This window comes from Podarcis bocagei, assembly GCF_964188305.1.
Source record: "Podarcis bocagei genome assembly, chromosome: 14".
Taxonomy (NCBI): Eukaryota; Metazoa; Chordata; class Lepidosauria; order Squamata; family Lacertidae; genus Podarcis; species Podarcis bocagei.
The window spans coordinates 12160590-12178022 of record NC_138139.1 but is presented as its reverse complement, the minus strand read 5'-3'; the positions used below and the strand labels follow the sequence as shown (position 1 = coordinate 12178022).

Here is a 17433-nt window from a genome sequence, read left to right as displayed (position 1 = left end):
TTCCTCCAGTTCTATGAACCTTTTAATCTACAAGTGCAAATATCCCTTTTTGCATTGCCTTTAGGGGGTCTGTTTGCAACGTGCTGCTTACTTCCTGCCTTGATGGCATTTGCCGGTTGTGGGCAGAGACCTTGTTACCCGAAGACAGCCTTCTGGGGGAGCAGATTTGCGAGACCAGCACTTCCAGCATTAGCAGCACCAGCAGCTTCTCCCGTTCCGGAAGACACAAGGACAACATCCAGCACGCTTTAGAGGTATGGCGAGCTAAGCAGCCCGTTTCCCTAGTCTCCTTTTTATGCCTTGAGCTTTAGAATTCACATACGTATATTTTGTATTTATGCTAACTTTTTCCTTTCTTATTACCATGTGTTCGACTGTAACACAGTATACATCGCTGATACGATAAAACAGAAAAGCAAATTAAAATTATTATTATTTTTAAAAAATGAAATACACCAGGCAACATAGACTTCTAAATTACAAAGTACACGGTTTAGATTGGGGTGTCCAACTGGTCAATCATGATCGGCAGGTCGATCCCCAGATGTTCGTGGTCGATCGTGGGATCCTTATCAACAGCTTTGACCTGCCTCCCTAAAAAAAGCTCAACACATCTGAACTCCCTCCCAAATGGGTAGATTCCCCCCCCCCGAGAGTCGATTGCAGTCTTTTGGGAATTGGACATCCCTGGTTTAGAGCAAAGATGGTGCCTGCGCTCAGGAACACATAGACCCTGCATTCAATTCCTATACAGTAGTTGCATGATGAGAACCAGCTGGGAGGAAGTGATAAGAATTATCTTCCTATTGTTACCCTTTCCACCAGGGTAAGCACAGGCTATGACCTCACAAGAGTGCCTTCTAGGAATTTCCAGGAATTCCATGTGTCTTAACCCTTTGCTCACCTATCAAACGTGGAATTTTATATTTTGACTGGAACATCCTGCAAGGCACTGCAAGGCTTGCTGTCTGGCCCTTAGGACTCTCCTCAGGCCAAGCCCCCTCCCCATCTGTGCTCTGTTCCCTCCTCAAGTTCTTTTGCTTGCCTGGGATTATGTCATTGAACTGTGATGATATCTGCTGCTTACCTGAATGCTTGGAATGTAGCCTACTGTGCAAAAGCCACATCTGTTGCTCCGCCCACTTTGGCTCTGGCCCCGCCCCCCAATGCCATGTGGCCCCTGGAAGGCTGCCTATGACGAAGTATGGTCCCTAGGGCTGAAAAAGTTTCCCCGCTCCTTCCGTAAAAGCATTGGAGAGCTACCGTATTTTGCGCCCCATAAGACGCTCCGGCCCATAAGACGCACCTAGTTTTTTTGGGGGGAAATAAAGGAAAAAAAATATTTCCCCCCCAGGCGCGGGGCTGGGGCAGCCCGAGCTTCCCCCGACCCCAGCCCGCAAACAGGCAGCTCTCTGCAAGCCGTGGGAGCCCAGCGGTGGTTCCCGCTGCTTGCGGAGAGATCCGCGAAGCCTGCACGCGCTGGGATCAGTGCGGGCAGGCTTCGGGATCCCTGCAACTCTCCCCAAGCAGCGGGACCGTTCCCGCTGCTTGCGGAGAGATCCGCGAAGCCTGCCGGCGCTGGGATCAGCGCGCGCAGGCTTCGGGATGCCTGCAACTCTCCCCAAGCAGCGGGAACGTTCCCGCTGCTTGCGGAGAGATCCGCGAAGCCTGCCGGCGCTGGGATCAGCGCGGGCAGGCTTCGGGATGCCTGCAACTCTCCCCAAGCAGCGGGAACGTTCCCGCTGCTTGCGGAGAGATCCGCGAAGCCTGCAGGCGCTGGGATCAGTGCGCGCAGGCTTCGGGATGCCTGCAACTCTCCCCAAGCAGCGGGACCGTTCCCGCTGCTTGCGGAGAGATCCGCGAAGCCTGCCGGCGCTGGGATCAGCGCGGGCAGGCTTCGGGATCCCTGCAACTCTCCCCAAGCAGCGGGACCGTTCCCGCTGCTTGCGGAGAGATCCGCGAAGCCTGCCGGCGCTGGGATCAGCGCGGGCAGGCTTCGGGATGCCTGCAACTCTCCCCAAGCAGCGGGAACGTTCCCGCTGCTTGCGGAGAGATCCGCGAAGCCTGCCGGCGCTGGGATCAGCGCGCGCAGGCTTCGGGATGCCGGCAACTCTCCCCAAGCAGCGGGAGCATTCCCGCTGCTTGGGGAGAGGTCCGCGAAGCCTGGAGAGTGAGAGGGGTCGGTGCGCACCTACCGCTCTCGCTCTCCAGGCTTCAGCGAAAGCCTGCATTCGCCCCATAAGACGCACCCACATTTCCCCTTCATTTTTGGAGGGGGAAAAGTGCGTCTTATAGGGCGAAAAATACGGTAGGTCTGTTAAAGTCAACAAATATGTGGCTGTGAGACAAAGCAGTGCTTCTGTATACCTTCATCCCACTCTCAAAGGAACAACAAAGCTACTCCTGCCTGCTCTTGTTGGCCTGTAAAGTAGAAATCAGTACACAACTGGATGTGAATCTTAGGCCCTATCTGCACTATACATTTAAAGCAGTATCAAGCCACTTTAAAGAGTGATGGCTTCCCTCAAAGAATCCTGAGAAGTGCAGTTTGCTAAGGGTGCTGAGAGTTGTTAGGAAACCCTTGTTCTCCTCATAGAGCTATGATACCCAGAGTTCCCTGGGAAAAGGGATTGGATGGTAAACCACTCTGCAAATTGGTCTTGAATGGGGTAACTGTGCCCCTGAAGGACCAGGTTCACAGCCTGGGAGTCATTTTGGACTCACAGCTGTCCATGGAGGTGCAGGTTAATTCTGTGTCCAGGGCAGCTGTCTACCAGCTCCATCTGGTACGCAGGCTGAGACCCTACCTGCCCGCAGACTGTCTCGCCAGAGTGGTGCATGCTCTAGTTATCTCCCGCTTGGACTACTGCAATACGCTCTACGTGGGGCTACCTTTGAAGGTGACCCGGAAAATGCAATTAATCCAGAATGTGGCAGCTAGACTGGTGACTGGGAGTGGCCACCGGGACCACATAACACCGGTCCTGAGAGATCTGCATTGTCTCCCAGTACGTTTCCGAGCACAATTCAAAGTGTTGATACTGATCTTTAAAGCCCTTAAAGTCCTGTATACCTGAAGGAGCGTCTCCGCCCCCATCGTTCTGCCTGGACACTGAGATCCAGCACCGAGGGCCTTCTGGCGGTTCCCTCATTGTGAGAAGTGAGGTTACAGGGAACCAGACAGAGGGCCTTCTCGGTAGTGGCGCCCGCCCTGTGGAACGCCCTCCCTTCAGATGTGAAGGAAATAAGCAGCTATCTTCTCTTTAAAAGACATCTGAAGGCAGCCCTGTTTAGGGAAGTTTTTAATATTTAATGCTGTATTGTTTTTAACACTTGATTGGAAGCTCCCCAGAGTGGCTGGGGAAACTCAGCCAGATGGGCGGGGTATAAATAATAAATTATCATTATTCTTATTCTTATTCTTATTCTTATTCTTATTATTATTATTATTATTATTATTATTATTATTATAGCTCTGTGAGGGGAATGGGGAAGTCCTGGCCACTCTCAGCACTCTTAGCAAACTACACTTCCCAGAATTCTTTGGGGGATACCCTGAATGGTATGGTACTGTTTTAAGTGCACAGTGCAGATAAGACCCTAAAGGGGAAAGCCCAATCACTGCATTCTATTTTTAGCATACGTTTAAATTTGTTTACTTACCAAAAAATAATAATCTATATGCTGCCTTTTGACCTCATTGTAGGTCATTTATAGCTAATATTACAATGGAATCACACTCTAAAGACATTATGTATCTGAAAGTAGTTCCAAAGTAGGTACTAGCACACTAAAGACCTAGTTTCAATACCATATGGAACAGATCTCATGAAAGAGACAGATTTTTAAAATATATATTTATATAGTTAAAATTAAATAAAAATGAGTCATGTACCAAGCTTTTAAAGGTTTCTTCTACTAGAAGAGGAAATGAAGGGATTTATTGTTAGTTCTGCCGAATTTTAGAAAGAGAAACTATTTGTGTTTTCCATGGTTGAGTTCTCCTCATAATAGGCCAGCCTTATGTGTGCGCTCTCTCTCTCTCTCTCTCTCTCTCTCTCTCTCTCTCTCTTTCACTCTCTCTCCTGCTTCAGACAATTCATCACTTGAAAAACATGCGAAAGGGTCAGCGAAGGTCCTCCGTACTGATCACTCACACTGAGGATCTCCCTGATCAGCTGGGAACACACGAGGTTCAGCGGCACATTTCCCACCACGCTAACGCGCTCTGCCATTTCCACATAACTGCAAGCATCAACCCGAACACAGGTAAAAAGAGAAGCAATTCATTTCCTGGGAACTTGGTCCACAGGTTGTCCTAGGGAGACCTTGAGGAATGGAATCTTTCCAAATTCTAATGCAAACTCACCTGATCTGCACCTCCTAGGCCAGCCTTCACTAGGCGTCGTCAATGTGGAGCTGCCCAGAGGTTATTGGACTCTCTGGACGCAGGTGGCACTGTGGTCTAAACCACTGAGCCTCTTGCGCTTGCCGATCAGAAGGTTGGTGGTTCAAATCCCGGCGACGGAGTGAGCTCCCATTGCTCTGTCCCAGCTCCTGCCAACCTAGCAGCTTGAAAGCATGCCAGTGCAAGTAGACAAATAGGCACCACTGTGGTGGGAAGGTAAATGGTATTTCCGTCTACTCTGGTTTCCGTCACAGTGTTCCGTTGTGCCAGAAGTGGTTTAGTCATGCTGGCTACATGACCCAGAAAGCTGTCTGTGGACAAACGCCGGATCCCTCAGCCGGAAAGCAAGTTGAGCGCAGCAACCCCATAGTCACCTTTGACTGGACTTAACCGTCCAGGGGTCCTTTACCTTTTACCTATTGGACCAGGGGTCAGCAAACTTTTTCAGCAGGGGGTCAGTCCACTATCCCTCAGACCTTGTGCGGGGCTGGACTATGTTTTTTTGGGGAAAATAATGAATTCTGATTCCCCACAAATAACCCAGAGATGTATTTTAAATAAAAGCACACATTTGACTCATGTAAAAACACCAGGGAGGCCCCACAAATAACCCAGAGATGCATTTTAAATAAAAGGACACATTCTACTCATGTAAAAACATGCTGATTCCCGGACCGTCCGCAGGCCGGATTGAGAAGGCGATTGGGCCGGATCCAGCCCCCAGGCCTTAGGTTGCCTACCCATGTTGGACTCTCAACTCCACTCAGCCCCAGCCAGCATGACCATGCTGAGTGGTGTAGGGATGGAATCCAGGAACGTGGCCTTGGAGATGCTCACCAGGTTGGAAAAGGCTATCCTAAACTAATGTGCAAGTTGGAATTTATCCCATGCTTGACTAATGTGTGATTTGGAGTTCATCTGTCCTTCATTTAGCACACTTACCTGAAAGTTGATGTGTGGCTCTCAGCTTAAAGTAACAAGTGCGCACCCCCCCCAAAAAATATTCATTTTCCTTATGTGTTGTGTCTGCTAGATTGTAAGTTTGAGGGTTGGCTGAGGAGAGCTAAAAATAAGTTATATAAATTAAATGTGGAAATGGAGCAAAGTGGGCTTAGAAAGAATTAGATTAATTATTTCATCCCTATTGTCCTGTGTGAAAATGCCAAGAAAGATGATGTGTGTTTTCCTTGCTTTGGGCTCCTTGCCTGAAGCTTGTGCATGTTTAAAGAAAACAGTGTTTATGGTGACATTGTTAATTGTACTTCTTGGAAAGCACTTTCCCCCACATTAACAAATGTTATCTTGGCCTGTTCTAAATGTTTTGTCATATGTATATTTGGATTTCCTTTCTGTGGTGCACATTAGAAACACGGCTTATTTAAGGGACCCTTTGTGCAGTTATTTCTGTGTTAACGTTCTTGTTATCATCATCATCATCATCATCATCATTATTATTATTATTATTATTATTATTATTATTATTATTATTATTACCAGTCCTTTGCCAGCTGGTTCTGGTGTGGATTGCAACAATTTAAAATCCAGAATTAAAAACAACTGAAACAAATGACAATACAGGAGTAGGATGGGTCCTGAAATATTGCGCTATTCAGTTGATTCTTCTGGAGGGAGGCTTGCGTGCTTCCTCAGCTCCCCATCACATATTTTTCTGGAAAACTCTGGCTTGTATTTGCCCTCCAGACCAGAATAGGACTTTATACATTAGAAGGGGATTTCCAGATTCTGGTTTAGAGAACAGATGCAAATAAAACAATTATTTATTTACCAATTATTAGCTATATTTACCTATTACATTAAAAGGGACGCAGGTGGCGCTGTGGACTAAACCACGGAGCCCAGGGCTTGCCGATCAGAAGGTCGGTGGTTCGAATCCCCGCGACGGGGTGAGCTCCCGTTGCTCGGTCCCTGCTCCTGCCAACCTAGCAGTTCAAAAGCACATCAAAGTGCAAGTAGATAAATAGGTACCACTCTGGCGGGAAGGTAAACGGCGTTTCTGTGCACTGCTCTGGTTTCACCAGAAGCGGCTTAATCATGCTGGCCACATGACCCAGAAAAACTGTCTGCGGACAAACGTTGGCTCCCTCAGCCAGGAAAGCGAGATGAGCGCCGCAACCCCATAGTCGTTTGTGACTGGATTTAACTGTCAGGGGTCCTTTACCTTTACCTTTTACCTATTGAATTGCAAACTGAAAATGAAGCCGAGAGAGAGTTGCCAAGCCCACAGTTCTTGAATGACCCTCCATGCTATGGTTTAGTTCCATCTTACATAGCACACATCTTCTATTCCTCAACTTTACAGTCATTTATGCAAGACCACTTTCCTGCAGAAATATAAATCATCTCTTAAATATCTTAGACTTCTTTCCTTTGAGGGAAAATGGTTTTGTTTCCCCAGACATTCCGCCAGCTTTGCTCAAGACGGCTTTTCACTTGGATGAAGGAAACGAAGGCTTTGTGGTTCATTGGCTAAATAACAAAGAATTCCATTTTACATCCTCGACTGAAATTTTTATGCAACACCTACGAGAGCTTACAGATCAACAGATGAAACAAGCAGAAGAAGATGCTGACGAGGAGGAAAGAGAGGAAGAGAGAGAGAGGGAGAGGGAGAGAGGTTTGCTGATGAAACTTGACCACGGTTAGTAGCATGGCTTCCTTTTCCTTGATGTCTGCATTTGATGAGTATTTAGAATGGGGGTGGGTAAATTTGTCCAATCCTCTTTTAAAACTGTCCAAACTGGTAGTCATCACCACAACTTGTGGGATGTTTCTGTTAGCATCCTATAGCAATTCTTGTAAATGACTTAAGAGATGTAACAAAGACTCTTTTCTTCCTTTCAAAATGATGTACAGTGGTACTTTGGTTCTCGAACTTAATACGTTCTGGAAGTCCGTTCGACGTTCGAAAACCAAGTCGCGGCTTCTGATTGGTGCAGGCGCCCCGGACACAGTAACCGACAGCCGCATCGGACGTTCGGCTTCTGAAAAACATTCGAAAACCAGAACACTTAGTTCTGGGTTTTTGGTGTTCGGGAGCCGAAATGTTTGAGTTCCAAAGCGTTCGAGAACCTAGGTTCCACTGTACTGTGCCTCATGCATGCTGTTTCGTTGTCAGAAGGGTAGTTTGGTACAGTCTACACAGAATATTTTCCTCTAAAAGAGAAAGACTTCCTAATTTGTAGGTAGCAGCACATGAGTAGCTAGACCAGGTCGTTCTGCAACTGTTCACTATCCCCAGCTCATAGTTGGTAAGGGAAGGAACTAGGGGACCACAAAATGTTGCCAAGGAGCACCGGAAGCTGTCTTATACTGAGTCAGGCCACTGACCCATCCACCTCAGGAGAGCCAGTGTGGTGCAGTGGTTAAGAGTGGTGGACTCATAATCTGGTGAACCGGGTTTGCGTCTCCGCTCCTCCACATGCAGCTGCTGGGTGACCTTGGGCCAGTCACACTTCTCTGAAGTCTCTCAGCCCCACTCACCTCACAGAGTGTTAGTTGTGGGGGAGGAAGGGAAAGGAGATTGTTAGCCGCTTTGAGACGCCTTAGGGTAGTGATAAAGCAGGATATCAAATGCAAACTACTCCTCCTCCTCCCCTTCTTCTTCTTCTTCTCAGTATCAGCGACTAGCAGCAGGGTTTGCCTTACCACTCATGGTTTGGGTGAAACAAACCATCAACCCAGGTTCAGATGACACAACAAACCAGGCTCTGTTTTGTTTTGCCTGTGGCAGCAGCGGGTTTGGAGTGCTGTGAGAACTTCTGAGCAGTAAGCACAAGCCCGCTACTTCTTCACGCTAAAACATGGCTTGTTTTTAAACCAGGGATGAGAAACCTATGGCTCTCTGGTTGCTGTTGAACGACAGCTACCATCATCCCTGTCCGTTGGCCGGGCTGACTACAGTTGCTGCTTTTTATTAGACCTTCTAGTTGCTCATGACCTAGACGTCTTCAAGTGGCATAGAAGACATCTGGAGTCTAGCAGCATCTGGAAGGGCACAGGTTCCCTACTCCTCTTTTATTTGCATACTGTTGGTTTGTACACAGTTATTTTATTTGTACAGTGGTACCTCAGGTTAAGTACTTAATTCGTACCAGGGGTCCGTACTTAATCTGAAACTGTTCTTAACCTGAAACACCACTTTAGCTAATGGGGCCTCCTGCTGCTGCCGCGCCACCGGAGTACGATTTCTGTTCTCACCCTGAAGCAAAGTTCTTAACACGAGGTACTATTTTTGGGTTAGCGGAGTCTGTAACCTGAAGCGTCTGTAACCTGAAGCATATGTAACCCGAGGTACCACTGTATACTGCTTATTACTACAGCAAAAAATCATTTAAGTGGTTTACAGTAGGCAGTCTAAAACAGGGCTTCCCAAACTTGGGCCTCCAGCTATTTTTTGGGACTACAATTCCCATCATCCCTGACCACTGGCATGATGGAGGTTGTAGTCCAATAACAGCTGGATACAAGTTTGGGAAACCCTGGTCTAAAATACACAGTAGACCATCTAACATATAAATAAAACACAAGTTATATTTATCTTGGAGGGTAAGAAATGAGGAGATTTCACCCCTCCCATACCCAAGAATCTCCTGATCATCTCCTGATGGTCTCTGCTGACTCTCCAGAGAGAAGGAGGCGTGTCCTGCCTATCTACTTATTCTGCCCAGCAACATATCTGTGTGTGTGAGATAGAGTCAGTCAGTCAGTGTATCGGAGAGTCAGTCAGTCAGTGTATCGGAGAGTGTTGGAGATCCTAGAGATAAGGTTGCTGCTAAGAGCAGCTGCAGACTCTCAGTGTAGCATTGATTTATGCTTAGAATATTCAGCTCTGTATATAGTTTTGTATCATAGTTGTAGTTACAGAATAAAAGGAAGATATTTTACAGAGCTGCTCTCCGAGTGGTTTATACTCTGCAAGACTCTGCAAAACTCTGCTGCGCAACGACTGTAGTATTGAGACAGTGAATCCGGTGCTCTCAGCTCTAAGCTGCGAGTCCACAGCACTGTGACCTGTTCCTGTGAGAAAGGAGGTCTCTGGCAGTGCTACCCAGCTCGCCTAGCCCAGTCGGGGTTGAGGTGCATAAATAAGTCCAGTTGGCGCACTGGCTCTAGGGCGATGCTGACAAGAAAATACTTTGATGTGCAAACTGGTCCAATGTATTTTGTTTCATGTATTTTACCTTTGATTCCAGAATTGTCTTTAGATAGAGAGTCTGAGACGGGGACTGGCACGGGATCCTCAGAACATGAAGATGGGGAAAGAGAAGGGAGCCCCAAAATCCTTTCACCAGCTGCCTCGCCCATGCCGCTTCCCACTGTCTTGTTAGATAAGAAAATTGAATTGCTCCTTAAGGAATGGAACAAGAACCCAGACATGCTCTTTACCATCCATCCCGTAGACGGCACCTTTCTAGTGTGGCACGTGAAATATTTGGATGAGTATAATCCAGGGATCTTTCGGCAAGTTCAGGTATAGTGTTTCAATGGAAACTGCAAGTGGCCCTTTGCATCTCGGTTGTCGAAAGTTTCGGAAGTCGAATGGTCTTCCGGAACGGATTACGCTCGACAACCGAGGTACCCCATATACTTGGGGCAGGGGAAAATTGGGACCTTTCCTATAGAAATATTACTATTTGCCTTAACACATTCGCCTTATTTCCTTCCCTTTCCTCTAGGTTTCATTTTCTTCTCAGATCCCTGTCGCGTTTCCCTCCGGCGACGCCAGCTCCCTTAGCAAAAACATCATGATGTATGCCTGCACTACGTCTGCGAAAGAAATCAGCGAGGCGCTGCTCCAGAAGAGAACTAGCATTTCCGACAGCCTGTCTGGATGGAGGCCGGGATGCTCCCAGGACAGCTTCAACGCGAACATCACGGTGCCCACAGTCATGATGGTTTCTAAGCACATAGATGGCTCGCTCAACCAGTGGGCGGTTTCTTTTGCGGACAAGTCTGCTTTCACGACGGTGCACACAGTCACCCACAAGTTTAGGTACTGCGGGCACCGCTTTCATCTCAACGACCTCGCTTGCCACTCGGTGCTCCCGCTCCTGTTGACGTCTTCCCACCACAACACCCTGCGGACCCCGGAGGCCGGTCAGCCATGGGACTCTGATGGCTTGAACAAAATGATGGACCCCATGAGGCACCTGAAAGGTTCTTCCAGGCAGCAGTTTAGGAACGCAGCGACGCTTACATTCCACGATCCAAACGCCATCTACAGCGAGCTGATTCTGTGGCGCGTGGACCCCATTGGGCCTTTGTCGTACACGGGTGGAGTATCGGAATTGGCTCGTATCAATTCTCTCCATACCTCTGCCTTCTCCAATGTGGCCTGGCTCCCAACTCTTATTCCTAGCTATTGTCTCGGTGAGTGCTGTTGTTGTATACAATAAAACTTGACAGAAGCCAGGTTTTGTTTTTTAAAAAAGAAGAAGATAACCTTTATGAGCCATGACTTTGCCCGACTTCCAAAAATATTTCTTCTTATTTTAGTCCCCCCTTGGGGGAATGCTCTTCTGTATTTTAGTTCGGAAGTTATATGAAAAGGTAAACCCTTCTAGTTGAAAGTTTTATTTCCCTGGGTGTTCGAGCGGCATAGCAAGCAGTTAGTGCAGAAAATGGGTCTGTGGCGTGGCAATTGTGCCTCTCTCCTTCAAGGCGAGCTTTGAGTCATCAGGTTGTATCCAGCTAAGTTTTACACAGGTTGACCAATGGACAGGGCTAACTTAGATGTGTTAATTTCAACGGCTACGGTTTCCCCCCTTTTCATCTGTTAAATGTTGGAAGGGCGTAGACAAGCACTTCCTGCAAAACAGCCTTATTTCAAACTCAGCTAGAAGTTGCGAGACTGCAGCAACATTCTTAATAATAATAATAATAATAATAATTTATTTATTTATACCCCGCCCATCTGGTTGAGTTTCCCCAGCCACTCTGGGCAGCTCCCAATCAAGTGTTAAAAACAATACAGCTTTAAATATTAAAAACTTCCCTAAACAGGGAATTTGTCGCATTGGTGGAATATTACGAAACTGCTTAATGCCTCTCCAACCATAACTGCTAAAACATATAGCTTACATTAAATGTCAAAAACTGACTCCTGCCTTTAAATTAGGTACCTACTGCAATTCTGCGAGTGCCTGTTTCGTGGCATCGGATGGCAAAAACCTGAGGCTATACCAAGCTGTGGTGGATGCACGAAAACTTTTGGATGAACTGAGCGACCCAGGATCCTCTGTAAGAAGTTGTCGCTGTTGTTATTTATTTTTATTATCATTTATTAAATTTATATACCGCCTTTCATTCTAAGATCACAGGGCAGTTTCCAGTACAGAAACACAAAAGACATAATATAACAAGAGCTAAAAAAGAAGAACCTCTCCCCCCCCACACACTTATCCTGTAAATATATTGTAGTGGTTGGGAGTTACTCGTGCGTAATCCTTCTCCGTTTGAGCATCGGATTGCCTGGTTAAACCCTCCGGACTACGCAGCCCATATTTGCGTGGCTGCCCTTAGTCACTCGTAGAATCTGACTGTGGGCGTTTCTTAAAGCGTTGCCAACATAAGAGTTGTTTGACGCCCAATCGTCTCCGCCTCTCATTGCGCGGGAGTCTCCTGCGCAGGGTGGGCGTGGGCAGCGGGGTGCTTGGGCTCTCCTCACTAACTTCCAACGAAGAGTCCTGGAGCCCCTGCACCTCCGGGTCCTGTTGCTCTCCTGGGTCCCTGGTGTTACACTCATTCTCTTCCCCTTCTTCCCTGCTGAGTCTCCCTCTAGCGCTTGGACCTTCCCCTGCAGAATCAGAGACCCTCTCCTTCTCCCGTGCCTCTGGTGGCAGTTCCCTGACATATATGTACAGGATTTTTTAATGCCACCACCATCACAGAGGTGTCTGTGGGGCAGATATATTGATTGAAAATGTATTGTAACTTTTGTATATGCTTCCCAAAGAGGACAACAGAGGCATCTTGGGCAACTATTTTGGCTGGTAACCTCCGTCCCTGCTCAGTGACCTTTCTGTAAAATTACAAGTACTGATTAGATGGCAGCTATTCATAAGCTACACCTGCCAACCTAGCAGTTTGACAGCACGTCAAAGTGCAAGTAGATAAATAGGTACCGCTCCGGCGGGAAGGTAAATGGCGTTTCCGTGCGCTGCTCTGGTTAGTCATGCTGGCCACATGACCCAGAAGCTGTACGCCAGCTCCCTCGGCCTGTAAAACGAGATGAGCTCTGCAACCCCAGAGTCGGCCATGACTGGACCTAATGGTCAGGGGTCCCTTTACTGTTACCTTTATTCATAACCTAAGGATAGAACTTAAAGGGGGAGTGCAATCTGTACGATCAGGTTGCAAAGAGAGTGAGAATTCATACTAGCGGCTGCATTATTTTCTAAACATCAGACCACACGCAAACTAAAACCATGATGATCTAGAGCAAGGTCAGCCAAACCCCCATGCTGGTCCACGGCACAAAGTGGCTATTTGTCACCCGGATGCTATTGGTACCAGTGGAACTTCAGCTGCAGCTATTAGCTCGAAATACAAATGCTCTCCCAACTTCCCTTCTCTTTCAGAAACTCATCGGTGAAGTTTTTAACATTGTGAGCCAGCAATCAACAGCTCGGCCGGGATGCATTATTGAACTAGATGCTATAACCGACCAGGTAAAAAATTAGTTAACCCTCTAATGGGTCATTTAACCATGCCTGGTGCTTGTTTGCTTGTTAATTAAAGACCATGAGTGGGGAGATGGTGATTAAAAACCAGGAATCCGTGCTGACAGTAGGGATGGGCAACCTTTCTCAGTTTTTGTGGGTAGAGAGTGGGGCATGTGTTGGTGGTGGGTTGGCCAGGGGGGAAATGGGCCAGAGAAATAGGTGCAACAGACTTTTGCGCGGTATGCTACATACCGGCCACACAAAATTCAGAGGCTTCCTTACTTAGGACACTTACATCTAAAGCAACGTTCATGTTACAATCATGGCTCCCTGCCAAAATAAAAATATCCTGGGAACTGTAGTTTGTTAAGGGTGCTGGTGGCGCTATCATCTAAACCACTGAGCCTCTTGCGCTTGCTGATCAGAAGGTTGGCGGTTTGAATCCCTGCGCCGGGGTGAGCTCCTGTTGCTCTGTCCCAGATCCTGCCAACCTAGCAGTTTGAAAGCACACCAGTGCAAGTAGATAAATAGGTACCACTGCGGCGGGAAGCTAAATGGTATTTCTGTGTACTCTGGTTTCCGTCACGGTGTTCCGTTGTGCCAGAAGCGGTTTAGTCATGTTGGGCACATGACCCGGAAAGCTGTCTGTGGACAAACACTGGCTCCCTCGGCCTGAAAGCGAGATGAGTGGCACAACCCCATAGTCACCTTTGACTGGACTTAACCGTCCAGGGGTCCTTTACCTTTAGGAGGGTGCTATTCCCCTCCCAGAGCTACAATTCCCGTAGACCCCTGGGAAGAGCGATTGGTTATTAAACCACTCTGAAAATTGTAGCTCTGGGAGGGGAATAGAGGTCGCCTGAAAACTTTTCAGCACCCTTAGCAGACTACAGTTCCCAGGATTCTTTGGGAGAAGCCATGGCTGTTTGAAGTGGTATGAATCTGCTTTAAACGTATAGTGCAGATGGGGCCTAACTCTCACTCACACATACATTCACCTCCACCCACCCTCAAATTACAAGATAATGGCCACCATCTGGTAGCTGCTACAGATGATTATGTCCAATGACAGTTCAGTCCTGCACACATCTACTCTGGAATAAATCCCACTGGGCTAAATGGGACCTACTCCCAGATTGCACACATAATCGTGACAACTTTCTATCCTGCTGTTTTCCAGCAGAATATTTATTTATTTAGTTTGAATGAGCTCTTGGTCTCTCTGTATTTTGTGTCTGTTTACAAAATGGCATGGAAATCTCTTTGTTACAAACGTTTAAATAATTGCTATCCTGCATTTTCCATTAAAAAATAATATTATTGCTTTATTATGTTCCTTGTTTGGGACCTGCATGTTTAGAATAAATGTGCATAGGAGTTTTCAGGGAGAGGGGTTGGGATTCCCCAAGGATTTTAGCACCATTATAGCCAGCTTATAAATTTTAGGCCTTGGCAGAATAGTGTGCTCCTTTATTAATCCTCAAACCAAACCCTCCAAAAGGAAGTCCTTAGTGCATTAGGTTTTTTGTCTATCTCCAATGGGATTTAGTATTAATTTTGTTCCCTACTGTGTTAAATTAATCAACGGAACACATCCTGCGTAATTAATCAAAGAAAGCTTTGAGCTTACTCTGCTTCTGTAGCAAGCCTGCCGCAGATTTTTGAGCAGCATTTTAGATTCCCTATGTCGGGCTGAAATGCACGACTCCCAAAGCTTTTTCTAATGGTAATGATCCTGCCCTTTCCACTTTGGAGATCAAAAGGAGTCTGGGACGTCCTGCCAGGGACCAGGCTGGGGCTGATAGGAGTCAGAGTGCGGCAGCACCTGGGGGGCGCTTGCTTGATGAAGACTGGCCTAAAGACTGCTGTGCATTTAGAAAACAAAGTGAAAATCCCAGGAATGAGGAGCTGGAACAGCACTGAAGGCACCAAGCACCATGTGGCGGCTGTTCTGGATGGAAGCCAGAGCTGCCTTCTATGTAGATCAAGGGATGGGAAACCTTTGGTCCTCAAGCTGTTGCTTAGCTACAACTCCCATCACTCCTGGCCTTCAGCCATGATCGCTGGGGCTGATGGGAACTGTAATTCAGCAAGCACCAGGCAGGCCAAAGCTACCCCACACCTGTGATAGCTGATGATACAACGCGCATGGAATATGATTGGATACCTTGAACGTTCTTGCGCATAACTGTTTGGGGAAAGCTGTTGATTTCTGTCTAACACTCTTTCTAGTGTGGGTCAAACACGCAATTGCTTCACGTCTTTCAAGAGGACTTCATTTTGGGATACAAACCGCATAAAGAGGATGCGGAGCTGAAAGAAACCGAGATATTTTTCCAGCCCTCCAAAGGTATAGTGAAGCACTCGTACTCTACTCTTATTCATAAGCAAGGAATCTTTAAGGAATGTTGCCCCTGGGAGGCAACGGAAGATCTCCTGCTGGATGGGATCGACTAATCCAGCATCCTTTTCCCACAGAGGTCAGCCAGATCCCCCCAAGCCAAACGTGACCGCCATCTTCCTTTTCTGTTCATGCGCTCCAGCAGCCAAGATCCTAGCCATTGGGGCTAGTAGCCTTGGATAGCCCTATCCTTCGTGAATTTGTCTAATCCTCTTTTAAAGCTCTCCAAGTTGGTGGCTGTTATGAAACTATATCTTGTGGTAGCAAATTCCATAGTTGAACTAAGTACTATCTACTTTCCCTTGTTCACTGAGTGGTTCTGGGTCCTATTATGGGGGAGGGAGGGAGATAAATGCCTTTCTCTACCCCCAGCCTATGCATCATTTTTTTACATTTTTATCATGTTCCCACTTACTTGCCTATTTTTATAAGCATTGCCATAACATTTGAAACAGCCATGCCTTCTCCCAATGAATCCTGAGAGCTACTGTTTGTTAATGGCTCTGAGAGTTGTTAGGAGACACCCCCCCAAAAAAAAAATGGAGCTACAATTTGCAGAGTTCCCTGGGAAGAGGAATTGACTGTTAAACTGCTCTGAGAATTGTAGCTCGTTTGAAGAATGAATAGTACGTAGAGCCAAAATTCCCCTAAAGGTATCTGCAGTGAGGGTTTGGCAGCTGCTGGGGCTATTCAGAGGACATTCTCCATATATTTCCAATATATTTCTGATTTGACATCCTTTGCTAGTTGGTAATGCAGTATTTAGTATCTGGTAGCTTTTGGTAGAAAACTTGTAACGGTATTTAACATTGAGCGGTTTCTGACAATTCACGCACTACAACATTTTGTACTGAAATGTGCTAAAATAATACACAAGTTGTCAACAAGCCTAAAACACTCAACTTTCAGATGAGACTTCACTTCCAAAATATAAAATGGAATTTGAAAGTGTGTCCCCAAATTTGGAGCAATGAAGTCAGAAGGTTTTCTGAGTTTTTGTGACTTAATTTCAGCCTAATACTAGCAGGTTTTGTGTTTTTTTGTTTTTAAATCAGATTGGTTTAACTTTTCTTTCTTGCGTACACTTTTAGGTTTATGTACCATGAACATATTGCTTAATGATTTACAGTATTTAAAATGTGGCAGAAAGTGGTATTTTTTTTTTTAATATGACCCTTACAGCATGGTCCATGTTTAATAAAATGTCATTGCCGCCCTGGGCATCTTTGGGAGGAAGGCTGAGCTATAGGTTTGTTTGTTTGTTTGTTTGTTTGCTTATAAATATCACTTACATTGAAATTCCAGCTTGCCATTAATATTTGGTTTTGATTTTGGACAGGTTATCGGCCACCACCCTTCTCCGAAAAGTTTTATCTAGTTGTAATCGAAAAAGACACAAATGGGTGTTCCATACTTCACATGTGGCATCTGCATCTTAAATCTGTTCAAGCATGTGTAGGTGAGTGAAGAAATTTCCAGATGAACATGTATTTTTACTCTAATCATGCGCTGGTTGATTTAAGGCATTTTTTAAAATCCTGCCTTGCAGCTGGGGGAAAGCACACAAGGCTGCTTAAGACAGCTAATAAGACAGTGTATAAAGCCCAGTAACAATTCAATAGCAGAATTTGCAAATACCACCCAAGCCTCAAGACAAGCAGAGCTACAGAATAACTCAGTGGTGGAGCATTTGCCTTTTATGCAAAAGGCCCCAGATTCAGTCTCCAGGTGGAGCCGGGAACGTTCTGTGTCTGAAATCCCGGAGAGCCACTCTCATCCTGGAAATTCAACATAGATAATAAAGAACTCATTGAGCCAATGGTTGTATTCAGTGTCACATTAAGAACAGTGTTCCATCATTGCAGGCATTTCTGCTTGTGCAACAAAACTTTCCCTTCCTCTCCTCCTCCTGTAAAGGCCCTTTAAATATGTTCTGGTGG

At 46.4% G+C, this 17433-nt stretch overlaps 1 protein-coding gene across 7 annotated transcripts in view; it reads left to right on the top strand.

The window, feature by feature from the left end:
• Positions 1–17433, top strand: part of DMXL2 (Dmx like 2) — a 100476-nt gene that overhangs the window by 33012 nt on the left and 50031 nt on the right. For all 7 annotated transcript variants that reach the window (XM_081169948.1, XM_081169946.1, XM_081169949.1 and 4 more), the window contains exons 8-16: positions 65–254; positions 4095–4269; positions 6825–7067; positions 9622–9899; positions 10105–10798; positions 11547–11668; positions 13009–13098; positions 15325–15442; positions 16833–16952. In XM_081169948.1, the coding sequence (XP_081026074.1) occupies positions 65–254; positions 4095–4269; positions 6825–7067; positions 9622–9899; positions 10105–10798; positions 11547–11668; positions 13009–13098; positions 15325–15442; positions 16833–16952 (2030 nt within the window). The remainder of the gene's footprint in view (positions 1–64; positions 255–4094; positions 4270–6824; positions 7068–9621; positions 9900–10104; positions 10799–11546; positions 11669–13008; positions 13099–15324; positions 15443–16832; positions 16953–17433) is intronic.